Raw genomic sequence first — 26,377 nt, 5'->3', positions numbered from 1 at the left:
GTCTCGGCTCGTTGAAGCCCTTGAACTCTTGTTTTGTCTTGTATTATTGGCCCGGATGGGTTTTGTTGTTCGGTACTCGGGAGGTTTCCCTTTCCTTTTTAAAACTCTGAATTGTTTTCAAGTGTTTTCATCTTAAGTGCATCACGAATGATCGTAAATGACTTAGTTGATTTTGAAATAATCCGTTGCCCGTTGATTTAATCATACCAATCTTGTTTACGATTAGTCGGATGAATAAAGACAACGAATTTTAATAAATTTCCGAGGAAAAGGTATTCGGACGCTACACAGTAATCGAGAGAAATTTGGTCGGCCAACTCGTTATTCTTCGATTTGTGATGAGGTCCGAAAATTCCGCTCGTGAGTCGGTCAATGCGGAATGCATCAGTGACGCGAGACTCTATTTTTCCCTTCGTTCGATATCTGATCAGGATTCGTCCGATTGATCGGGATGAGTGCCCGTGCTCCGCTTATTAGTTAAGGGGCTGGCATCGTTTGTTTGGTTTTTTTACTCTCGTCATTTGCTCAAGGGAGAAACAAGATGAGTAAAAAGGATTTTTTTTTTGTTTTTGTTGGGGCTGGACCCCGTAGAGGGGATGCCTACGTACCTCCGAGGAGGATCAAGCCTTTCGTAGTTCGTTTTGGCCCGAGCAAAAACGACTTGGTAGTCATTTACTTGGACGAGTAGAAGTGACCGTAGGGTGCATCTACTCGGTTTTTTTTTTTTTTTTTCGAGTAAAAATCATTTACTCGTTCTATAAGTTTACTCATTTTATGAGTAGAAGCGACGAAGATACATAGAGTTGCAAGCTCGTGGGACTGCCTCTCCGCGGGAAGTTTCGAATCGGTACACACCTGGTTTGACGACTCGAGTGATCTTGTACGGTCCTCCCAATTCGCGCCGAGCTTTCCAGAGTTGAGTTCTTTTGTGTTCTCGAAGACCTTTCGCATGACTAGATCACCAAGCTCGAGAGGACGCGAGCGGACCTTCTTGTTGTAATAACTCTCGATTTGGTTCTGGTAATTCTGGATCCGAAGAAGAGCTTGGTCGCGTTTCTCCTCGAGTTCATCGAGGGCATCGAGGGCATCGAGCAGCATCTCTTGCTTAAGCTCAACATATTGGGGCATCTTTGATCGGCGGAAACTTGTTACGTTGACCTCGGCCGGAGCCATTGCTTCCATCCCGTATGCGAGGGAGAAGGGAGTGGATTTAGTCGCTCCTCGGGGGGTCGTCCGATGCGACCAGAGGACACCGTCGAGTTCGTCGGCCCAGTGTCTTTTTTTGAGATCGAGACGCTTCTTGATCCCGTCGATGATGATCTTATTCGAGGACTCCGCTTGTCCATTTCCCTGAGGGTACCTTGGTGTCGAGGGGCTTAGTCGGATGTCCCACTTGTTGCAGAAATCTTTGAAATTTCCAGACATAAACTGGGATCCATTGTCGGTCATGATCTCGTATGGTAGGCCGTGACGACAGATGACGTTTTTCCAAACAAAGCCGCGAACTTCCTTCTCGGTAACCTTGGCGAAGTCTTCGGCTTCAATCCACTTGGTGAAGTAGTCGGTTAATACTAACAGGAAGCGGCGTTGACGGGAGTTCGGCATTGGTCCGATGATATCCATCCCCCATCGCAAGAATGGATAAGGGGCTGCGGAGGTTCGCAGTAGCTCGGTTGGGCTGTGGATGCTCGGAGCGTGTCGTTGGCATTTGTCGCATCGTCGAGCATACACTTCACAGTCAGTATTCATTGTTGGCCAGAAGAATCCCAAGTTTTGGATTTTTAAAGCTAGTGCTCGGCCTCCGGAGTGGTTGCCACCTGCTCCCTCATGAGTCTCGGGCATCACTAATCGTGTTTGCTCGCCGCAGATGCATTTGAGGAGGACCTTGCTAGCTGTTACTCGATGGAGTTCCTCTTCCATGATGACGTAGTGAGCGCTGCGTCTTTTTAGCCGTCTCGCAGCCCACTTATCAGTTGGAATCGTGCCGTTGGTAAGGTACTGGATGAACTCAGTTCTCAAGTCGGGTGTCGGCTGATCTTGGTCTGTCATCTCGGCGTCACCATCAGTCAGAGATTGGGGCGTCGTTTCAGATTCTGTAGTGACGAAGTTAGCTGCCTCCGCTGAGATATCGATGCTCGGTTTCTCGATCCGATGGATCGGGATAACCCTTTTGACTTGGTCGTGGAGCTTGCTTCCGAGTGCTGCTAATGCGTCAGCACACATATTCTCCCCGCGGGGAACCTTTGTGAGTTCGAAGAATTCGAACTCCTTAGCTAGTGATTGAACGACTCGGAGGTAGGCATCCATCATGTCGTTGCGGGCATCATAGTCGCCGCTGAACTGACTGGCGACGAGCTGCGAGTCACAGTATGCACTGAGTCGCTTAGCTTTGACTGCTTTCGCGAGACGAAGGCCGGGAATGAGAGATTCGTACTCCGCTTCATTATTCGACGCCGGGAAACCAAAGCTGAACGACTGTCGGATGAGTTCCCCTGTTGGTGATTGGAGCCTTTGTTCGTCGAGGAACCGTCGACGTGCAGAATCCAGTTTGAATCTGGGACTTCGAGATCTTGGGCAAGTTCTGGAGATAATTCCACGAGGAAATCGGCGAGGACTTGAGCCTTAAAGCGGTTCTGCACTTGTAAGCGATGTCAAGCTCCCCGAGTTCTATCGCCCACTTGGTAAGACGGCCAGTTCTGTTCGTGTTTTGCAAAACAGTTCGGAGCGGCTGGTCGGTAAGAACTTCCACCGAATGCGACTGGAAGTAAGGACGAAGTTTACTCGCTGATTCGACGACAGCTAGGGCCATCTTCTACTCATGTAGAAAACGGGTCTTTGCTCTCCTCGGTCCTCTTTGATTAGTACACTGCTGACTGCTGCGGATGAGACCGTAATGTAGAGGGACAAGACGTCGCCTACATCTGGCTTCGCCAAGATCGGGGGCGTCGTCAGGTAGTTTTTGAGCTGATTGAAAGCCTCTTCGCACTTGTCGTCCCAGATGAATTTCTTGTTTCCTCGGAGGAGATCGTAGAAGGGGAGACATTTGTCGGTGGATCGAGAGATGAAACGATTGAGTGCTGCGATTCGGCCGGTTAGTCGTTGGACTTCTCGGCAGTTTCTCGGGCTTGGGAGATCGAGGACAGCTGATATTTGCTTCGGCTTTGCTTCAATTCCTCGCTGCGTTACTATGTAACCGAGAAATTCTACAGACGAGATGCCAAAAGTGCACTTGGTCGGGTTTAGCTTCATCTTGTATGTATTAAGAATGTCAAAACACTCCCGTAAATGCGTCAGATGGTTGTCTGTTCGGAGTGACATGACGAGCATATCATCGATATAGACTTCCATTGTGGTGCCAAGCTGCTTGGCGAACATACGGTTGACTAGTCGCTGGTACGTCGCTCCGGCGTTCTTTAGCCCGAAGGGCATCACCTTATAGCAGTAGGTTCCTCGGTCGGTTATGAATGATGTCTTCTCTTGGTCATCCGGATGCATCATGATCTGGTTGTATCCCGAGAAAGCATCCATAAACGTGAGCATTTCATTGCCGGCAGTTGACTCGACGAGCCTATCGATGTTCGGAAGCGGATAGCTGTCCTTAGGACAGGCTTTGTTGAGGTCGGTAAAGTCAACACACATACGCCACTTGTCGTTTTTCTTCTTGACGACCACTGGGTTGGCGAGCCACTCCGGGTAACGGACTTCCATTATCGAGCCCGCGTTGAGTAAACGCTCGACATCCTCGACGACTGCCTTAGATCTCTCGGGACCCAATTTTCGCCTCTTCTTTCGAATGGGCTTGATGTTTGGATCCACGTTCAGCTCGTGAGTCATGATGGAAGGGTCGCCTTGCTTGTCAGACATTGACCATGCAAAGGTAGATAAGTTCTGCTTCAGGAAATCCAGGATCGTGCGCTGCGTCTCGTCTGATAAGTAGGCGCCTACTCGTAGCACTTTGCTTGGGTCCGACTCATCGACCGGAACCTCGAGCACTTCTTCCTTTTGTGGGCAGACCTTTCTTATCGGAGGGGAAACCGAGTTGACGAGTGACTGCGAGCGCTGTAATTTGACCGTGGCGATCAAGAGATCTCGTGCGGCTCGTTGATCTCCTCCTACTGTCTTAATCGTCCCATCCATGCCCGGGAATTTGACGCACTGGTGGTATGTAGATGCAATTGCTCGCATAGAGTAGAGCCATGGGGTACCTAGTATCACGTCATAGGGGGCCTTGGTACTGACCACCAAGAATTTGACCGTCCGAGTTACTCCCTCGGCTTGTACTGATAGACGGATAGTCCCGAGGATTACTTCGGAGTAGCCGTTGAAGCCGGTGTGAGTTCTGGAAGATGGTTTCACGTCTTTTAAGTCGATACCCATTTTTACGAAAGTTTCGCGAAAAATGATATCGACTGAGCTTCCTGTATCGATTAGTACTTTGGTAACGTCGTACTTAGCGATAGCCAGGACGACAAGAAGTGGATCGTTATGAGGGAGGTTTACGCCGAGTAGATCTTCCGACGAGAAGGAGATTGGGAGATCGTTCGGGGGCTTCTGTGGCCAACGCTGCGAAGTGTCCACCAGTCAGCGGTGATCCTTGACAGACCGTACTGAGTCCCCACAATGTGGTGATCCTCCCATAATCACATTAATTCGCGGCCTGATGCTTGCTTGCTTCTTGATGAGGAAAGCTCGGAGATCCTTGTTTTCCTCTGATTGCTCGGTCCTTTTGCGATCCAATTTTGTACGTAGATCGTCCATCCGGGCGTTAAGTTGGTCGCGCAAATCGACGATAGGGTTGTCGTCTGGAGATGCTGGTGAGGATCTTTGACTCGGCGCGTGCTTGGTTCTTTTGGCGTTGAGCTCGACTCGGAGATCAGAGGGACCGGGAGTCTCGCTAATCCTCGGAGTAGCCTTTCGCTTGAGGAGCATACGTAAGTCCGACGAGTCGGGAGCTTCCTCGAGGTCACTCTCTTCGTCCGATGAGGACTCTGGTTGGGCGCGAATAACTTCGATCCTTTGTCTGACCGCGGGTTGGTCTTCGTCTGCTGAGACGACACCATCGTCATCCTGACGAGGGGTCTGCTCGGCATCCTTTGGCTTTTGGTCGTCTTGACGCGGTTTCCCTTGATGTTTTTGCTGATTCTTCCTCTCCTTGTTCCTGCTCCAACTGCTTTCGCTTTTTGGCTTCGGAGGAGGGATCTTAAGCTCGCCGCTTTCGATCGAAGAGAGGAACTGTGCGAAAAGTGTTTTGCACTCTGACGTGTCGTGGCCTTTGACACCATGGAGCTTGCACGATTTGGTAAGTCCTGGAGGAGTCCGGGATGAACCCGCTACGGAATCGACCTGGGCGACTGCGGCGGCCGCTGTTGCTCGGGGGGATTCGCTAGGAGGATCTGTCTCTCGATGAAAGGTGTTCCATTTCTTCCCGTTTTCATCAACGACGTAGAGGAGACCATTCTTGCGGTTGTGTTTGTCGCTGGCAGCATGCTAACGAGGTTCGACGTGAGCGGTAGCAGCGTTTTTAGGTGCCGATTGCTTCGCCGAGTTATGCTTGCTCATGATGGCTTTAGTGTCCTCTTCCATACGGATGAAGTTGTGGGACCGAGCAATGGCATCTTGTAGTGACGAGGTGGGACATCGATAGAGATCTTCTCGGAACTTACATTCTACCAGAAGATTGTTCCTCAAGATGTCGACGGCGATGTCATCGGGAATGTTGATTCGCGACACGACCGACTTAAATTGCTCCATGTAGTCGCGAAGACTCTGGTCCTTCGTTTGCTTGAGGTTCCAAAGGCTCGAGGCTGTTGCTTCGCGCTTGGTGAACATGATGTAAGTCTTGAGAAATGCTGAGGAGAGCTCTTTGAAGCTTCTAATCGAGTTCTCCTCGAGTCCCGAGAACCAAGTCAGGGCTTGTTCGTTCAGTGTCTCGACAAAGAGTTGGCAGTATCCTGCGTCTCTTTCCTCGGGAGCAAGTCTAGCTCTTGCCACCGCGATGTTGAAAGCCGTCAAATGCTCGACGGGATCACCTCTTGGTTTGTACTCTGGGAGACACAACTTGTCCATTTTCCGGAGCTTGACCTCCGTCAGTTCTTCGGTAAAAGGTGTGCGTGATGTTGAGGCGATGACGCTATCAATCTCAGGAGCTGTGCTGGTTGCTTGGTGGATTCTCGAGCTCATTTGTTGAAAATTTAACTTGAGCTCGGCAATCTCTCAGATAGTTGAGGGATCGGACGCTGCTGGAAGAGCATCAGCGACGAGGGTCTCTGCAGGGTCAGCTGGGTTCGTCGTACGACCGTCCGTTGGAGTAGGGGGGTTTGTGTTGAAGAGGTGACGACGGAATGGTTACGAGTTGCCGGTGGGTGCGCTGAGAGCAGCGACGATGGCAGCGAGCTGGTCGTTTGTCGTCTTCTGGACTTCCTCTTGATGAGCAAGTCGAGCCATGACTTAACTCATGAACTCCGACGAGAGAAGGGGAGGAGGGGGAGGAGGCGTGAGTTCCGGCCCCTTTCCCGAGGTATCAGGGTTCGTACCTCCGGTGGTCATTTCGGTCTAGAAACGCTAGGTCTGTTCGGCCCCACGGTGGGCGCCAATTGTTTAAGGTGAGTTTGGTCTCTGGTGAAGTAAACAATACTAAAAATGGGTCGAACAGAGGCGTTTATTAGATTTCGAGATGAGGTTACAAAGGTGGAAAAAGTAATGGCAAGCTGGAGCTCGTGAGAGCTTAAACCGGAAAAATACAAATAGCAGAGAGATGATTGTACGGACAATAAACCCTAATCTCGCCGCTAAGTTTGTGTAGCCCAGTGTCGATGATCGTTCTCCTTTGCTTTCCTCTCCTTTTATAGTCTTTATCCGATCGACTTAACCTAATTCATTTTTAATTGATTGGGCCTTGTCGAACTTTGGGGCCTGGCTAGTGAATGCTCGTCCCGAGCTGTTAAGTCGATCACGCTCTATCTGCTCTCTGTTCGACTAAAAGCCGTCTATAGTCGAGTCAAAACTCCGAATATCGGCTTCCGAGCCGACGACTATTCGGCTTATCGGATTGGGCCTTTTGTTCGATGGGCTTTGTGGATGGGTTCAATCCATCCCCAACACTTATTACAATAGGGTTGTGGCCGTGACCAGCACGTAAAGAAACTTTCTAGGTTTCAGCATACTTTTTCTCTCTCCCCTTCCTTAGGGTGTATCAGTGGTACCGAAAGCTTGAAAGATGTGGAGACAAGGTCGATCAGAGAGATCGAGGGGTGAAAACTCTCGTCAAGATCGAAGGGGCTTACAAACGGAGGAAGAGATAATCAAAGTACCTGATTTCGACTTCTCAGACTTGGTGGAGAAATACAAGCTATCCTTGGTTGGTCGGATGTTTCACATTGACGGAAAAAGTGTGGATGCCCTAATAACCCACATGCCAAAACGAAGAATTTGGGATGTGGAAGGTAGAGTTCGTGGGATAAATCTGAGAAATAATAAGTGTCAATTCGACTTCGATAAAGAAGAAGATCTCCAGAAGGTGCTTCATCGCAGACCTTGCCATTTCAATAAATGGAGTTTCTCACTAGAGAGATGGATCCCTACTATCAAAGAAGACTACCCAAACTCAATGCTTCTCTGGGTAACGATCACGGGTGTTCCTACACACTACAAGAAAGATGAATCTTATAGAAGCATTGGGAAAGCTCTGGGAGAAGTTGATACAGTGGATGTTACTAACGGGAGAGTCGGAGTTCAAATCAACGTCGATGAGCCTCTTCAATTTGAAAGAAAAGCAGGATACGCTAATGGAGATGTAGTGACGGTGATTCTGAAGTATGAAGAACTACACAGATTATGTTTTACATGCAAACGCATATCGCATGAGGAAGGCACATGCCCTAACTATCTCCAGAACAAAGAGAAAAGAACCGAGTTTCAAGACTGGAGAAGAAGGAGAAGGTAGAATTAATGGCACGGGTCTCCAATCCCTTCCATAACTCCGATATTCAGGCAAGACACTACCATGAACCATATTTTGAAAGGAGGGAGATGAATGCTAGTGCAGAATGGTACGGCAAATGAAGAGGATACCTTCACCAAGAAACAGAGTACACAGACCTACGAAGCCAGTTGCAAAACAAAGAGGATCCCCCTGGTAAGAATGTATGGAATAGGTTGGAACAAAGCTACAGCTCTGACTATCCCCGTGATCGAGAGAGATTTCACCCATACAATAGAGATGTTAACGATGGAACTCGCTGGAGGAAAAATGAAGAAAGATCCCAAGGTCACAAATCAAAATATGGAGACTCAACATCATCCTCTGAATGGAGAGTAAAAAGAAACACATCGAGATCTGGGACTCATCAGATTGGATACAACAGGGTCTCACAGTCTTCTTGATCGAACAAACAATCACCGGAATCGCAACGCACAATATCAGAGATTCAAAGAGATAGACGAAGTGCGAGGGCCGAGAGAAGTTTGATGGATGAGAGAAGAGGCCCGTACCAGGTTCGCCGTGAGAGTAGAATGGAATGGCAATCGGTCCGCTCCCCTAGAGCGATGGTTCACGAGCTTATGCCTCGAGATACTCGTGAAACAGAGGAAGAAAGGATCAGAAGGATTAAAGGGAAAGCAATAAGAACAGAGGAATATGACAAGCTGGAGCTTTCAAAACACGACGGAGGAATTCAAATGAGCTCAAACGATTGCGAAAAGACACAAAGAACCTCCCTGAGACTCAGGCGGAATCTGAAAATCATTCAACTCCTATCCACAAAGCATGCGTACGTGATCAACAACATCCTAGGAAGGAGAAGGAATTGGAAGTAGTAGTGACTACTCAAACAAAGGATATAGTCCCGAAAGGAGATAAAGTAATGATGGAGGAGGACCAATCCCTTTTCACGGAGGAGGAAATGAATAAGATTGCGGAGGAGTATGAAAATGTGGTGGTCGATATGGATGAGGAAATGCTTGCTGAAGATGATCTCCTTGATGAACCAATGGCTGATGCACTGGAAAAGGAAAAAGACCACGATAGCCGCAACCAGCATATGCAGATCCAGGTCCCCTCCAAGCAGAACATAACCCCCAATTCCAGAACAGACAAGGAAGATGAAAACATGGGAGATGTCTAAACGACAGGCAACAGAGAGCTCTCGTAATGCCTCAAAGAACTCAGGAACTCCTTTGGGCGCAAAGAAAAAGAAAGGTCAGCGAACACCTGACAAAAAAGGAATATCAGTCTCAAAGAAACTGGCATCCAGAGGACGAGTATCTCCGAGAGGCAAGCTGATCAGGAGTAACCGTCTTTTTCGGATAAGAATAAAGATTCGACCACTGTCCCTCACATTGAGGTGTTCCCGGCTTCAACGGAGAGACATAAATTTTCAGCTGCTTTAGGTTCGGTGGGGTCCCTGAAACCACCCAGTACTCATATATGTGTGCAATCGCATGGAACTGTCAGAGGGCCGGAGCCTACCTAACCAAGCAACACCTTCGGGAATTATATCATTGCTTTCATCCTACCTTTCTTTTCTTTCTGAAACAAAAAATAGTTTTTCTTTTTTGCAAGACTTTCAAGTTGAGTTTGGTTATGACATTTTGTTCACTGTGGATCCTGTTGGTAGGAGCGGTGGACTGGCTTTATTTTACATGAACGATTCTGAGGTTGATATATTATTTTCAAATAATTGTATGATTGACATAGAAGCGCAGATGGAAAGACATGAGGTGTTCATCACCTTTATGTATGGAGATCCAGTCATTGAATACCGTGAAAATGTATGGGAGCGCCTAACACGCATCAGCCTGAGAAGAACTAGAGTGTGGCTGCTTATGGGAGATTTCAACGAGATCATTAGCAATGCTGAGAAAAAAGGAGGGAAAAGAGATTGACGTCAAGAATATGCTATCTAATTGTCGTATGATTGAATTTCCCTCCATTGGCAATTCTTTCTCTTGGTCAGGTCGTACAAGGGAATGCAAGCTTGATAGAGCAGTTGGTAACGAGGATTGGCACCAAAAAATTTCCCACACATATGTGGAGTATTTACTATGGTGGGGATCGGATCACCGCCATATCTTAGCGAGGTTCCAAGCGATGAACAATCAAGTTAGAAGAGGTTTCAAATTCGATAGAAGATGGATCGGTAAAGAAGGCTTCTCAGCGACTGTGAATGAAGCTTGGGAGTCACCGGAATTGGAACAAAATGGTAATATTATCGAGAAGCTCAGTCAAAGCAGGCGAGCTATCTCATGATGGAAACGGCGATCTGTTTCGAACAACGCCAAGCTGATCGAGACCCTAAAGAAGAAGATGGACGAGGCCCAAAATGATGTGCTATTATCGAGTGAGGAGGAGTTAGAGATCAAATGGCAATTATGTGCTGCCTATAGAGAAGAAGAACTCTTCTGGAGACAAAAGAGTCGAGCTCTTTGGCTTAGAGCAGGAGATCGAAACACAAAGTACGCCCATGCAAAGACTAAGCAGAGACGTGCTCGGAATTGCATAACTAGTCTCAAGAACTCGATGAACCAATGGGTATCTACGGAGGACGAAATAGAAGCAGTGGCTACCGAGTATTTTCAACAACTCTTTTCATCATCTAATCCGACCACTATAGATGATACACTCCAGTACATTACCGCGTCAGTTACACATGATATGAATGAACAGCTCATGAAGATCCCTCGAGATGAGGAGATAAGAGAGGCAGCCTTCGCGATAAATCCAGAGAAAGCTCCAAGGCCAGATGGAATGACGAGTCTCTTCTACCAAAGGTTCTGGAGCACAGTTGGAAGATATGTTTGCGCGATGGTACGAGCTTTTTTTGAATCAGGCGAGTTTGATGAGCGCCTGAACCAAAAGAACATCTGTCTTATACCAAAGATCGAAAGATCTACAACTATGACAGAGTTTAGACCGATTAGCCTGTGCAATGTGGGATATAAAATCATTTCAAAAATTCTATCATCAAGGCTAAAACGTATTCTACCGCTGCTGATCTCGGAAACACAATCGGCCTTTGTGGCTCGCCGTTTAATCACTGACAACATCTTAGTAGCGCAGGAAATGTTTCACGCTCTCCGAACAAATCATAACTGCAAAGATAAGTTCGTTGCGATCAAGACCGATATGAGTAAAGCATACGACATAGTGGAATGGAGCTTCATGGAAGCCCTCCTACTTAAATTTGGCTTTGATAAGCGATGGGTACAGCGGATAATGACGTTCATAACATCGGTCTCGTATCAGGTCCTGATCAATGGAGAAGCAAAAGGAACTATCAAATCGTCGAGAGGACTGAGACAAGGAGATCCTTTATCACCTTTCCTTTTCATACTGTGTACGGAAGTGCTGATATCACACATCAAGCAAGCGGAAAATACTAAAACGATTACGGGTATGAAGATCACCAGAGAGAGCCCTGCTATATCCCACCTCTTATTCACGGACGGCAGTCTGTTCTTTTGTAGAGCAGAACAACCTCAATGCGAGGAATTGATGCGAATCATCGACATTTACGGGGAAGCCTCAGGACAACAACTGAACAAAGCAAAATCTTCAGTTATGTTCGGTTCTAAGGTCGTAACGTCCACTAAAACTGATCTGAAAAGATCACTGGGAATCACAAGAGAAGGGGGAGTAGGAATGTATCTAGGAATGTTTGCTTTTTTACAAGAGTGCATGAATGGGAGGGTAAACTCTTGGTCCGCAAGACTTCTATCTCGAGGAGGGAAAGAAGTACAAATAAAATCAGTGGCACAAGCAGTTCCAACATCGTGCTGTCTTGTTATCTACTGCCAAAAGGGTTATGCAATAAGCTGTCCGCCACTTTGCCGAGATATTGGTAGAGCTCAAGGAACAACAACTGTGGTCTCCATTGGGTCGCTTGGGACAAAATCTGTGTACCAAAAGATAATGGAGGGCTGGGGTTCCGAGATTTCAGAGATTTCAACTTCGCACTTCTAGCTAAGCAAGTCTGGAGACTACTCGTATACTCGAATTCCCTTCGTGCACGAGTTCTAAAAGGGCGCTATTATCGGCATTCAAATCCTTTTGAGGACTGGAAAAGCATATAATGCCTCTTTCGACAGGAATAACTTGATGGCAGCATAGCAGGTGCTAAATGAAGGAGTACAAAGAACGATAGGAACGGATGCTGATACGTCCGTATGGACCGATGTATGGATACCTGATACTCCAGCCAGACCGGCGAAACCAATAAACTTGAACTACGATCCAGACCTAAGAGTACACCATCTCATCGACTTTGATTTGAAAGAATGGAATACAGAGTTCACCTCAGAGGTTATTGATGCAGCGGATTTACCACGGATCTTGAAGCTGAAGATAAGCCGAACTGGACGACACGATGGATATCGATGGGAACACTCGAAGTCGGGGCACTATACAGTGCGGTTTGGGTACTCTATTGCTGTAGAACAGAGACGCGAAAAGAGGTCAGCCAGGTGACAGAACCCAGTACGACGGGACCGAAACAGAGGGTATGGAAACTCAAGACGTCGAGTAAGATCAAGCACTTCTTATGGCAAGCTTTAACCGGGTATTTAGCCACAGCGAGTAAACTTGTGGAGCGCCATTGTGGTATTGATACTACGTGTTAACGGTGTGGAGCTAATGCTGATACTATAAACCACTTGTTATTTGAATGCCCGCCGGCACTCCAGTGTTGGGCTTTATCTACTATCCCGTCTTCTCTGGGGCTTTTCCCATGCTCATCTCTGTTCACAAACTTCGACTACCTTTTCCAGCAGGTCTCAGGAGGAAGTTATAACGCATCTGGAGCAGATATGTTTCCATGGCTGTTATGGTATATTTGGAAGGCAAGAAACGAGAAGTGTTTTAACGCAAAAGACATCACAGCTCTCGATACCTTACAGCTCGCTTGTAAGGAAGCAGAAGCATGGAAACTGGCGCAACTAGGAGAGGAGATGGAGGAACAGGAAGAAGCAGAGCCGCAACAAGAACAGAGTAATCAAATTGTGAATTTGGGATGCAGATGGCGATGTCAAGTTGATGCATCATGGGGAGAATCAAGCGAATGGATGGGACTAGGTTTCGTGCTACTTGAAGATGAGGTGGTCAAGCTAATAGTGAGGCTGTAAATTAATTATTTTGTTTCCAACAGAAATAGTAGGGGTGGGCGTTCGGATATCCATTGGGTTCGGTTTGGATCTATTCGGGTTTCGGATTTTCGGGTTTAAAGATTTCAGCCTCATTCGAGTATTTCTAAATTTCGGTTCGGGTTTGGATCTTTGCGGGTTCGGTTTGGGTTCGGATAACCCATTTAAATTATTTAATTTTAAAATTTTAAGATTCATTATATGCTTAAAATTTCTTAAAATCTATAAAACAAAATAATATAGTACATATAAATTTGTATAATATATGTCAAAATACCTAAAATTAACATATAAATTGGTTTGATTTGAATATTTGGATAAAAAATCAATAGATATTTCAAGTATTTTGCTGTTTTGAATATATTTTAGACATTTACTTTTGACTATTTATGTATATTTTCAAGTATTTTAGATAACTTAAAAGTATCTTATATATTTTAGATATTTTTCGTATATATTAAATCTAAAAATAAGTAATATATTTAGGTATATAAATCTATTTCGGTTACATTCGCGTACCCGAGATATTTCGGTTCGGGTCGGGTTCGGTTTCGGTTCTTTAGATACCAAAATTTTGAATCCGTTCGGATATTTAATCAATTTCGGTTCGGGTTCGGTACTATTTTTTCGGATCGGGTTCAGTTTGGTTTTTCGGATCCGGGTTTTTTTGCCCAGCCTTGGGAAATAGAAAGGACAACGATGAAGACGTGGAACGCAAGCAAGAAAGAGACCCTAACTTTAGAAATTTTCAAAAAGGCACGCGTTAACTATTTTTCCACAATGCTATTATTTTAATAACCCGGTCTCGATTTAGATTCGGTTAACCATTAGTTTAGTTTTACCGGTCAAGATTAGCGAAAGAATCCAAATCAACGGTTAAGATTACCTGATATTAATGAACGGACAGACAGGATGAGCGAACCTCATTGAAAGACTCTTCCAGAGAGATAGTTCTCCGCTAAACCCTAGAGAGTGAGTTTAGTCTCGTCCATGCTTCTCTTTTTGATGTTACGTTCGCTGATAGATTGTTCTCTGTTTGCTGGGTTTAGTGAGTTTGCCAGGTCACGGTGTAAAGTTTGTATCTTTCGTGTTGTTTATTTTTATGAAAGGCTGCATTTTTATTACTTGTATTTACGATTGAATTGATGGGTCTTCCGCTTGTTCATCAGTTTCATCGATTCTGCCTTTTTCTGAAATCAATATCTGTATTTTTGTTTGCTCTCTGTTTGTTGTTTAATCACTGTAGTGAATTTTCTTTGCTGCCAGGATACACAACATGGCTTTCTTAAGTAAAGTTGGAAGGATATTTAGGCAGACTAGCAATTATGTCACTGTCTCTAACTCGATTCTACAGAGCATCTCTTCTTCAAAAATCTTTGTTGGAGGTGACTATAACTCTATCTCGGTTGTGGGAGAAAGTATTCTCTTTTTTTTTTTTTTAGTATTGTTTCTCTCTGCTTGTTGGTCTCAGAGTAGTCTATGTAGGTATCTCCTACAGCACTGATGAGTTTGGCTTGAGAGAAGCTTTTAGCAAATATGGACAAGTTGTTGATGGTAGTTTGCTATCTCTCGCTTTTTAAGTTAATTGTAAAACTCTAGCCTTTCCTTTTTCTTCTGAACAGTTTCTCTTGTTTGTACTCACTCGGAGCTAACTAGTTTTTTTATCAATTTGCAGCCAAAATTATTGTGGACCGTGAAACTGGTAGATCGAGGGGTTTTGCTTTCGTGACATTTACTTCTAACCAGGAGGCTACTAATGCCATGCAGTTGGATAGACAGGTAAGCAGTTGGATAGACAGGTAAGACACAAATGTTCCAGCCTCTTTTAATTCTAAGATGTCATCATCTGGTTTATTCCTTTGTCATTCATTCATTGTCTAGCCTGAAATAATAATAATCATTCGTTAATGAATGGCTGAAACGGAGAGCAATGTCATTCTATTTATAGTTAGTTCTAAAATAATCACTGGTTTCAGACTGTGTATAGATGATTCAGACAATGCTTATTTGTGATTCTTCTTTGCTTCGTGTTGTCTGTCAATAGGCCATTTATTGTTTTTTGTTTTCTGGAACACAGCACCTTCATGGTCGAAGAATTAGGGTGAACTTCGCTACTGAAAGAGGAAGTGGATTTGGAGGAAGGGGGTTCGGTGGTCCAAGTGGTGGTGCTGTTTTTTATGATGATCCTCTACCTTGTGGTTACAGTGAAGAATTTTCTGTTTGGTGCCATTGACAATCTGGCAGTTTGGTGGTTCAGAGAACGAGAGCTTAATCCCTCCATAATGTTGCAGTTTCAGAATAAACATATGGAAGTTTCTTAATTTTTATGTTTTTAACGTTTGGGGTTTGTTTATCATCTAGAATTCTACCTCTATTATCGCATGTGATTACGCTAAAGACGGTTAGTTTCTCAGCGAAATATCAAGATTCCGCCTCGTGACTCTGATCATGATATTTGGGGTTTGTTTATCATCTTCATAAATAAATATAAAAATTGTAATACTTTTTTTTTTTTTGTTCAACCAAAGATTTCATTAAAACGGAGTAAATAAAAGGTTAGCCCACTGGGGCACCCCTAATGGGGCTCTTAATCACTTTTTTTAGTAATAAATGGGTGTTAAATACTTTTTTTAAGCAACATCTAAATTTTGTCCTCCAATGCAAGTATTTTATTTAAGGGTTCTTAAAAAAAATTAAACATTGTTGTATTTAAGATAAAATTTATTTATTATGTAAAACATATTAAAAGATCAAAAAAAAAAAATAAGAAACACTGTGGTTTGTAAAATCTCTTGCCATCATCAGAAAGTAAGCCATCATTGTTTGAAACATACTATAAGAGTAAACCAAGAAGATGGCGTTCAAGAGTAAACCAAGCTACACATACCTTTCATCCACAGATAAACAAGTTGATTTAGTCATGCTTCTTGAACCCAAACCTTCCACTTGGAATTCGACTGAGAAAGCCAGTATCCATCTTCTTATAGTGACTATGAAACTTCATGAGCAGAGAATCAACAAAACCATCAACTTCGTCTTCATATTTCTCATACAGAACCGGCATCGTGTGAGCTCCCACAAACCCTTCACACATACAAAATGCATCACCCCTTAGAAAAAAAAATCTTATAAACTCAAATTCTCAATCTTTCTAAAGAATCTCACTCACCAATATACAAAACAGTTAGGAAGTTGCAACAGCTCCCGATCATTGCGGCTAGCCATAGTCCAATCGCAGCCTGAAAATTATGTTAATGCAGAACTGATTAAAGTGCCATGAACATTATTAACATTATGCAGATGTTAATAAGATATACACTACCATGAGGAACTGTTTCAAACTCCCTCTACAAGCCAAGTCTTGAAGAAACATCAAACCACGGTGATCTGTTCCAATGGTCACACCGACTTCCGCAAAGAAATCTTTTGGAAGGACGAGGCGAGGCACTCCAGACTGTGAGCTGCTTTGAAACATATGTAATAAAGCACTTGTTTAGATTGCAACCCCAATGAGCCAATGATATGTTATGCAAACATTACCGGTTTAGAGCCCCTGAGGCATTAGACCAAACGAATTGCACGATCATACCAAGCAAGAGACGGTAACAAACGAGAGAGAGAAAATGGACGTTGATCCACTCGAAAAGCACCCAGATCGCAGTAGCTCCCATCAGAACACTTGCGGAGATCTTCTTGTTCCTCCACAACAACACATCAGCAGCTGAAAGAATAGAATCTCTCAAAAGACTTTGTTAGAACACTGAAAGAATAGAATCTCTCGTTGATAACGTCCTCTACAATTTTCTTCTCATGCATGATTCTGAAACATAATGAAATCTGAGATTCTCAAACAAACATATAAAAATCTAATCTTTCGGTTAAGTTCTTCCGACCAATACTGTCCTAAATCCGAAACCCTTGAAAGTATCCAACTTTTTAACTAGTTCGTTTGTGATGATTACAATGATATGAAACCCAGATCTTATTACTTGGTGAGAAAGAGCAGAACGAGAGTAAATATGAAGATGGCAAATCTCCTCGTCGTCACCGTCTCTTGCTCCAATATCCTCGCCGTCACCGTCGCTTGCGTTTCTTGAGAGAGAGAGAAAGGGATGCGGAGTCAATGATAGGGCAACACGTGTCCACCAAGCACCACTTCTTCTGAGGCTTAATTAAGCACCGTTTCTTTTCTAATCACTTCTTTTTCTTTTTTCTTTTAAATCCAAAAATCAATAAGCAACCCATTAAACACTTGGGTTAATGGTGCTCTTACAAACTGAAAGTATAGATAAATGAAGGGTTCTTTTAGCTAACTCGTCGACTTCCTGGTTCTGAGATCGTGGCAGAAACGTGAAAGAGATTGAGTTAAACACAGAGGAGATCGTGGCAGAAATTGCAATACCTTATAACAGACTCTTTATTATTTTTTTTGAGATTTTCTATCTTCAAAACTGAAGACAACCCGATCTGCTTTGGCTTATTAGCATATGAACAAGTCTGCACCCTACGTGGTTTGCTGATGAATGAGTAGCGATGGCATTTTTATGCAAATGCTCAGTTTACAAGTACAGCATGTTCTCTCGAGGGACCCCAAACTGATGATGGTACAGGCTACAATGTAACAACATGTGTATGATCAGAGCATTTCGGTTCAGTTGGAGCAATCACTATCTAATTACTGCAAAGAAGAAAGAAGCGAGAGAGAGACCGTACACTGATCTCATTTATTTGTGTAGCTAGAGCGATCTACAGGGAACTTGAATTTACACAAATCGGCAAATAATTAACGAAATTACGATTTTACCCACTAATTTCTCTGATAGATTGTAATTTGAAATTAAAATGTTCGCAACAAATTGGAAGCTGGAACTTATCGATTTGCGCGCAAAGCCTATTCACTAAAACCTCATAATCCCTAATAATACCTGGAGAGAGTTCGAGAGATACAGTCCCTTCTCTTTGCACAACGAACATGGCGAGCAAGGGCTCGGATTCAAAATCACGAGCACCCTCCTCCTCCTCCGAGTGACCGTAAGAGTATCGAAGTTAAATCCATTCAGAATCCATTCTCTTTTGGTTTATACGATGGGATACGAATCTGAGAAAATCGTTGTAGATTGACTTATCGCTGTTGGAATGAAAAACTTTGTAGAGATGGAGAAAGTATTTTACTGTTTGAAGAGAAAGAAATTTTGTGAAGAAGAAAACTTTTATAACTTAGAAGAGGATTTTTATTACTTGTTACAAACTTGGATTATTTCTTGGTGATGATACAAATAAGAAGAGAGTGGACGTATTTATAGCCTCCAAAGTACAAAATATCTTACCTATTTTAATCCTAAATCTAGAAAACTCTACTAAAATCTAGATAATCTTATCCTAATTATCTAGATAATTCTTCCAAAATATCTTAGATTTTTATCTTATGGAGGTGGAGATTTTTCTAGACACTTTCTAGAATTTGGATCAAACTTTAACCAACAAATACTTATTGGGTTTTTAGCCCAAAACTTAACTTGATCCACATCAAGTGTACCTTTCAACAATCGCATGTGATTATGTTTAGACCGGTTAGTTTCTCCGCTAAATTACGTCCGGTGATTATGATGAGAACACTCCGTTCATGCTCAGCGGCATTGTATCGGAACCTAAATAGCTCAGAATCGTTGTAGATTGATTGATTGCATGTGACTGTGGTTAGATGATTAGTTCCGTCCGGTGATTGTGATGAGAACACTCCGATCATGCTCAGTGGCGTTCGTTTTATGGGAACGTAATTAATTAGTTCAAATCCTCTAAGTTCCTTCCAACGCATCGATGTATGTGTAGTATGGAGAGAGTTCGTATGGCTCGAGCTTTTGGAGAATTATGAATGATGTCGTGATTAAGCAAAACATATGCACTATCACCACCGACGTAGATTACAACCAAGACTTGTGAATTGTGATGTATCATTAATAAATAAACTATTAGGAACAAGCTTGCTTGAGAGAGAAGAAGAAGTTTGTTATCAAAATATCTCTTATTGATTAAAATGGACATTTATACGTATATATAGTCAGCTACACAAGTGAGAATAAACCAACTAATCTAACCAAACCACTAAACCAAAATCTATTAACCAATAGGATCCTAAAGATGAGCTTCCAAAAATATTATGAAGACTCATCTTGGACATAAGATGATAAAATAGGTGAGGGAACAAAGGTTTGGTCAAAATGTCAGCCACTTGATCTGCTGTACGCACATGTAGATATTTGAGAACCTTCCTATCAAGCCATTGCCGAACAAAATGACAATCATTCTCAATATGTTTGGTTCGCTCATGAAAAAACGGATTGGTGGCAATATATATAGCTGTAGTGCTATCGGAGAAGAGAGTAGGAGTCTGAGTCCGAGGTATCTTCAGATCATTCAGCAGCTTGATGAGCCATATCATCTCCTTGGAAGCACTATTCAAGGCACGGTACTCTGCTTCAGCTGAAGAACAAGAGACTGTGTCTTGCTTCTTAGAGCGCCATGAGATCAAGGAGTCACCAAGAAACATCGAAAGACCAGTAGTTGAACGTCTACTATCCAGGCAAGAAGACCAATCAGCATCAGCAAACCCTTTTAAGGTCAAGTCAGGGGTCGCAGAATAGAAGAGTCCTTGACCTACAATGCCTTTGATGTATTGCAAGACTCGATATGAAGCATTGAGATGAGAGGTTCGAGGTGCAGAAGAGAATTGACACAATTTGTTGACCAAAAATGTGATGTCCGGACGAGTGATAGTCAGATACATCAACCTGCCTACAAGGCTTCTATATCGCTCAGGCTCATCAATCAGATCTCCATCTTTCAAAGCCAAATGCAAGTTCGGGATCATGCGAGTAGAAGTAGGTTTGCATCCCAACATGCCAGTAGAAGTCAGTATCTCCAAAGCGTATTTACGTTGGCATAGAGAGATTTCCTGACTAGTACGAGCTATCTCCAAACCCAAAAAATATTTAAGAACACCAAGATCCCTGAGTTTGAACTGCTGTGAAAGATCATGAATCAAATGCCTGGATATTGAAGCATTTGTACTGGCCACAATGATACACCAATATTGCAAGGAAGTGAACATCATCAAACGACTTCAAGAAAAGTGTGTGATCACTTGTACCTGTTGAGAACCCCAGTCGTAATGGACTTCTTCAGTCGAAATACATCATTCTTAGACAACGTGAGCCCTCGTCTCTCTGCATAACCATCAGGTATCTTCATATATATTTCCTCTTCTAATTCTCCATTCAAAAATGCATTAGATATATCCAGTTGATGGAGAAACCAGTTCCTTGAAGCTGCAACTTTCAATAAGAAACGGACAGTCGTGAGTTTAGCTACAGGAGAGAAAGTTTCAGTATAATCCAATCCCTTCTTTTGAGTGAAACCTTTAGCAGTCCCCTGGACCTTATGTCTCTCAAGAGTACCATCAGCATTAAACTTCAAAGAATACAACACCTTACACCCAACTGCTTTTTTCCCAGCCGGTAAGGTAGCAACTTCCCAAGTTCCAGTCGATTCCATTGCCCCAAATTCTTTATCAACTGCTTCTCACACCACTCTATAGAGTCCTTTGCCTCAGAATAAGATTGAGGGATTGGGATTTTGGTGATGTTATTAATGTAAGATAAGTAAGGCTTTGATTGGTAGAGCTTTAGCATTAGCATTATGCTCTACATTATCCAATCACCAATTGTTAAAAAAGTATTTAGAGAAGCATTTACTAAATGCTAATGCTCTCCAAATGTTATGTCCAATACTCTCATATGAAGCTTTTAGAAGAGCATTTGCATATATAATTTATAAAATTAAGGAAAATATATAATTTATTAATTTATTTTATTTAATAATATCATAAAATTAGTTTTATATCCAGAAAATAAAATTTTGATTTCTAAATTTAATTTACAATCAAAATATTTTTTTAAAAAATAGTATTTCACATTTAAAATATAATTTAAAAGTGAAATACTATTTTTAAAAATAAATATTCTAATTACAAAATTTATTTTAAAATAATATTTTTCGATATAAACATAATTTTTAAATTATTAAATAAATTAAATTAATTATATATCTTTTTAATTTTATATGTTAATATATTTATATATATATATTAGAAATATATTCATTAAAATAAATATATTATATATTATATACTAATTTTTATTATAATTTTAAATAGCATACTCATACTGCTCTACCAATCATCATATTAAACAGTTTAGCAAAAACATACAGTTCCTGCAGAATACTGCTTCTATAGCATACTGCTTCTATAGCATATTGCTATTGCTAATGCTCTACCAATCAAGGCCTAAGAAGGAGACAATTTGGAATATGAAAGAGAGGATGAAATGGGATAAGTGATAGAAGAGTCGAAATTGTAACAATGATAATCTGCAAGTGAGCAGGTTGTTTGCGTGGGCGAGAAAAAAATTGTGATGGAAGATGAGAAGATGGTGAAAATGATGGATGATCAGAATATGGTGAAAATGATGGGTGATGAATACCTGAGGACAAAGTAGAAGATGGTGTGAAGAGCTTCAAGCTATCAGATGGTTGAGTAGAAGCCAGCGGAAAAATATCTTCATGAAAGATGACATTTCTTGAAACTGAAATCCTATGTGTCTCCAGATCCAAGAGCTTGTAACGTTTGACACCAGAAGGGTAACCCAAGAAAACACAACCTTTTGATCTCTGGTGGAACTTATGTCTCTATTTCGGTGATGTAGATCCATAACACAAGCAACCAAATTGTCGTTTCTGATCGTATGCAGGAACCTTCCTAGTAAGAATCTTAAACGGAGTCTTTTTACCAAGCAAAGGAGAGGGAGTACGGTTGATAACAAAGACTGCAGTCAAGATACTGTCTCCCCAATAATCAAGTGAAAACTGAGATTGAAAGATGAAGGCTTGGACAACATTTAACAGGTGCTGGTGTTTACGTTCTACCACTGAATTATGTTCTGGTGTCTCAGGACAAGAGTGATACGATGTGATGCCCTTTTCTTGAAATAATGAAGAGAATTTTAACTCAGGTGCGTTGTCTGATCGAACTGCCTTAATTCTCACATTATACAGATTTTCAACTTGAGCAAAAAACGCTGGAAACACCTTAAGAACTTCGTCATTTGTACGCGGTAAATAAACCCAAGTAGCACCGGAATGATCATCCACAATCGTCAAAAAATACTTATTACCATCCACTGTCTCAACCGAAAATGGTCCCCAAACATCAATATGAAAAAACTCAAAGTTTGAATTACATATGTTGTTTGGAGAAGGAAATGAAATTTTCTTCTGCTTCGCCAAGTGACAAATATGGCAATAAGAGTTGCCTTTATTCTTCTGCTTCTTAGTTCCCAAGTTATCAGCTATCAGAGCTATCAGGTCGAGTCTTGGGTAAGAAGCATGACCCATTTTGTTGTGCCAAGTACCAATATCCACCACTGCATTCACACACACAAAAGCTTCTTTGATATCCATCACATAAAGATTCCCAATCCTTCTACCCTGGCCAATCATCGAGCCATTAGTACGATCCTGTATTTCACAAGTAAAGGGATCAATTATAACTCTGGAGCCAAGATCAGTTGTCAATGAGCTTATAATGATGAGGTTTAAGCGAAACTCTGGAATAAACAGAACATTCCGGAGTAGAATGTGTTTCTTTAGTTGGATGCTTCCAACACCACTGATCTTGATCATAGAGCCATCTGGGAGGTTCACAGAACTGGTGATGTTCATATCCAATGATACAAAGAGTTCTTTATCATGGGAAACACGATGTGTAGCTCTAGAACCCATGTATAATTGTTTAGCATGTTCTGTGAAACAGTAAGAATACCAATAAAACAAAATGTAGATTAGGAGAAGGTGATACCATGAATCTCATTTGTGTTCTGAGAAGTAGAAGCTTCGCCTTGACCCGAGACATTGTTGTTCTCGAGTTGAGTACTGAACAAAGCAATGAACTGTTGAATCTGGTCCTTGGAAAGATTACCAATCAAGTTGTCAAGAGAAGATGACTTTGCTTCAGGTTTAGTAGACAAGTTCACTTGAGGAGTAACAAATGTGGATTTCAGAAACTTCTCAGGTGCTTTGCCTCTAGGAGTATAACCTGGAGGAAAGCCATGTTTCTTGTCTCATCTCTCCGCAATGTGACCAACTTTGTTACAGAACGAACAAATTGGTTTCCATTTGTGAGCACCAGTCTGCACATAGCACACACTCGAGTTATTTGAAGGCAAAACCGAAGTCTCAAATACTTGAAATGCAGCTGGTGAGATTGTAGTCGCAAAGCTCTTCTGATTGTCATCTTGATCAAGGATATTATAAACTTCAGTGAGAAAAGGCAGAGTCTTTTTCATTATGATCTGACGGCGAAACACAGCGTATGATTCATTGAGTACTGCCAGAAACTTCACAATCTTAGCACGCTCAGCCTTTTGTTGAAGTCGAGCTGCTTTCCCACATGTACACGGATCATCAGCTTCCTCACAATTCTCCAGATTACTCCATAGAGTCTTCAGCTTGGTGAAATAATCTGAGAGGGACAGGGAGCCCTGACATAGATCTTGAATCTCCTGCGTGAGGTTGTAAGTTCGCGGCAAGTTTGCATATGAAATCTGCTATGCAAATCACGCCAAATATCTGTAGCATCATTCAAAGGCAAGATACTACGATAGATTTGAGTTGGTACCGAGTTAAGAATCCAAGACTTAACAAGGCTGTTTCATCCAGACCATACATGAAAGTTAAGATCGGATTCAAGAGGATGGGACATCGATCCATCTATAAAACCGATTTTGTTCTTCGCATCTAGAGTTATCTTCATCACAGCTTCCCAATCATCGAAGTTAGATCCATCGAGTTTGATAGAAATCAGTAGTAAACCTGGATGATCGGAAGTATGCATAAAGAAGGGAGAGTGAATCTATTCCATATGATCAAACCCAACAAGTGCTCGTGTAGCCTGAATATCCGGACCTGAGATCGCCGGAGAAGCTATCAGAGCTGCGCGGGTTGCGATACGGGTCGATCGACGAGAAATCTTCTTCATATACACCATCAAAGCTTAGATAATCGAAGTAACACGAGATCGAGCAAGAGAAATTACGAGATGATCAAGCTTAATATTAGCTCTGATACCATATTACGAACAAGCTTGCTTGAGAGAGAAGAAGAAGTTTGTTATCAAAATATCTCTTATTGATTAAAATGGACATTTACATGTATATATAGCCAGCTATAAAAGTGAGAATAAACCAACTAATCTAACCAAACCGCAAATGATTTTTCACTTCCTCCTTTATTGGCTTACAACAAAATTTTAAAAATATACTTATAATTTTGTAGGTATAAAAAATCTTATGCAATATGACTGATTTTCTGCATTTCCTGAGTGACCAAGAACGAATGCATAAAAGGAATCGTATCAGTAGTGTGGATAAAAAAAACTTAAAGAAATTAAAGAACTAATGTACGATGGATCCGAGCAATAATCTGAACAAAAAGATATGTGTCTTCCCATCCGTTTTCTTCTCTCTGTACCGATATTGCAGTGGAGACGAACAAGAATAGACCAAAGAAGAGGAATAATGTTAGATTCGGGTTTAATTATGGGCTTCCAACTTAAAACCAATTGGTGATTAGTGGATTGGCCCTAACCCTTTATATATTACTTAATGTCTCTTAGAAATTTCGATGTGGGATATATATCCCTAATACCCCTCCTCGAGATGATGGCTCTTATCGGTCAGAAATCTCGGAACTTGAGGACATTTATACTCGGTCGAGCGAGTTTAACACAACCTTTATACCCGGTTGGAAGGGTTAATCACGACCTTTATACCCGGTCAGAATGGTTAATTTTAATTTTAATTAGGAGTTTAGGGTATTTAGGATCTGGGCTCTGATACCATGTTAGATTTGGGTTTAATTATGGGCTTCCAACTTAATGGGTTTTAATCCAATTGGATTTAAGTTGGAAGTCCATAATTAAACCCGAATCTAACAAATAATAAGACGAGACCGATGTGGAAGATGATGTTGATGAGTAGTAAGACGAAGCCGTTTCAGCTGCGTTCTTAGTGTAGCTGTAGTACTCGAGTGATACCTTAGAGAGCCTATCAATGAGACATAAGGAACGGATTCCAGGAGACTGTCTATGTTTCGTGTGCTTCTTGCATGAGAAGTTATTGTCTGGAATGGAATTGGTATTTGATCTCTTTTCTTTAGGGTTTCTTCTTGTTCTTCTTGATCCACTGGCGATGAGGAAGATGTTTGCCATTGCTTAAATCTCGCGAGCTTTGTGTTATTTTCTTTTGTTTTGGTTATTTTTTTGTCGTGCCTTGGCATGATTGTATTTAAGTATTTATAACTGCTTTGTTTTTGATTAATACAAAGCTGGTTTTTGATTTTCCATAAAGGTTCCGAGATCATTCCCTTATTTTCTTAAATATTTTTCAATTTTAAAGAGGCAAAAAAGAATCTTATACAGTAAAGTTGAGTTTCTTCTCTCCATAGGGCGTCTGCTGCCACATGTCACCATAACTAACTATAGTTTCGTTTGGGCGTTTATTTACATTTCAGGCCCAGAATTGACATTGGTTTGTTCGTCCTTTTGCTTTGGAGTTTCAAGCGTCTGCCGGCTGACGAAAGTTCCATATTTTGATTCGTATGGAACTTAAGTATTAGATTGATACCTCCCCGATTTTGATTCTTTAAAGATTTCGTCGCCGTTGTTGACGAAAAAGCAAGCGCATCGACGGTTCGGAAGGGGAGGCGTAGAGCTGCTACTTATTGAAGAACAGGTTCGTCCTCATCAGCTCTCTTCATCCATACTCTTCTATTTGAGCATGCTTTGTGTATTCCAATTGGTAACCAGACTTCTATTACAAACGATGACGTCAACATCCACATCGAATTTGTTATCTACTTAAAGCTTATTATCTTCAGTTCCTTAGTTTCTTTATCTTAATTGAAATAAATGCTGAGTTTTTCGTTGATATGGATTTTTTTTGCAGATTGTCAATCCACATCTGCTGTCTCAGAGCATTGAGAATCCGATCTAAGCTGCTGTACAGTTAGTTTAGTACCAATTATGGAAGTGAACTTGGGAAGATTATGCTTGACACGACGTTTGAGGAACGAGATTTACTGAATGAAAAGACTGTGGTTTGTTTTCTATGCTTCTGGCTATAGTTTTTAT

At 42.1% G+C, this 26,377-nt stretch overlaps 5 protein-coding genes across 5 annotated transcripts in view; 3 read left to right on the top strand and 2 right to left on the bottom strand.

Moving 5' to 3' along the window:
* Window positions 1-688, top strand: part of LOC106323683 — a 3,912-nt gene extending 3,224 nt beyond the window's left edge. The window contains exon 4 of the mRNA XM_013761769.1: window positions 592-688. Within this exon, the coding sequence (XP_013617223.1) occupies window positions 592-688 (97 nt within the window). The remainder of the gene's footprint in view (window positions 1-591) is intronic.
* A 58-nt stretch (window positions 689-746) lies between these two features.
* On the bottom strand, window positions 747-6,180 carry LOC106323682. The gene is made up of 6 exons (XM_013761767.1): window positions 5,530-6,180; window positions 4,609-5,487; window positions 2,866-4,563; window positions 2,528-2,758; window positions 856-2,475; window positions 747-755 (listed from the first exon to the last, which is right to left on the bottom strand). Exons 1-6 carry the CDS (start codon window positions 6,178-6,180, stop codon window positions 747-749), a joined length of 5,088 nt encoding a protein of 1,695 aa, XP_013617221.1.
* A 1,036-nt stretch (window positions 6,181-7,216) lies between these two features.
* Window positions 7,217-7,942, top strand: LOC106323681. The gene has a single exon (XM_013761766.1). The coding sequence runs from the start codon at window positions 7,217-7,219 to the stop codon at window positions 7,940-7,942; it is 726 nt and encodes a 241-aa protein (XP_013617220.1).
* A 6,119-nt stretch (window positions 7,943-14,061) lies between these two features.
* LOC106326223 (glycine-rich RNA-binding protein 5, mitochondrial-like) lies at window positions 14,062-15,586 on the top strand. Its single transcript, XM_013764246.1, has 5 exons — window positions 14,062-14,106; window positions 14,401-14,519; window positions 14,620-14,688; window positions 14,810-14,913; window positions 15,212-15,586. The coding sequence occupies exons 2-5, from the start codon at window positions 14,411-14,413 to the stop codon at window positions 15,365-15,367; spliced, it is 438 nt and encodes a 145-aa protein (XP_013619700.1). The 5' UTR covers window positions 14,062-14,106; window positions 14,401-14,410; the 3' UTR covers window positions 15,368-15,586.
* A 6,293-nt stretch (window positions 15,587-21,879) lies between these two features.
* Window positions 21,880-25,456, bottom strand: LOC106323680. Its single transcript, XM_013761765.1, has 5 exons — window positions 25,189-25,456; window positions 24,651-24,766; window positions 23,351-23,792; window positions 23,048-23,284; window positions 21,880-22,991 (listed from the first exon to the last, which is right to left on the bottom strand). The coding sequence occupies exons 1-5, from the start codon at window positions 25,454-25,456 to the stop codon at window positions 21,880-21,882; spliced, it is 2,175 nt and encodes a 724-aa protein (XP_013617219.1).
* Between the last annotated feature and the right edge of the window lie 921 nt (window positions 25,457-26,377).

Source organism: Brassica oleracea, chromosome C2 (genome assembly GCF_000695525.1).
Source record: "Brassica oleracea var. oleracea cultivar TO1000 chromosome C2, BOL, whole genome shotgun sequence".
Taxonomy (NCBI): Eukaryota; Viridiplantae; Streptophyta; class Magnoliopsida; order Brassicales; family Brassicaceae; genus Brassica; species Brassica oleracea.
This window is presented reverse-complemented; position numbering and strand designations above follow the sequence as displayed.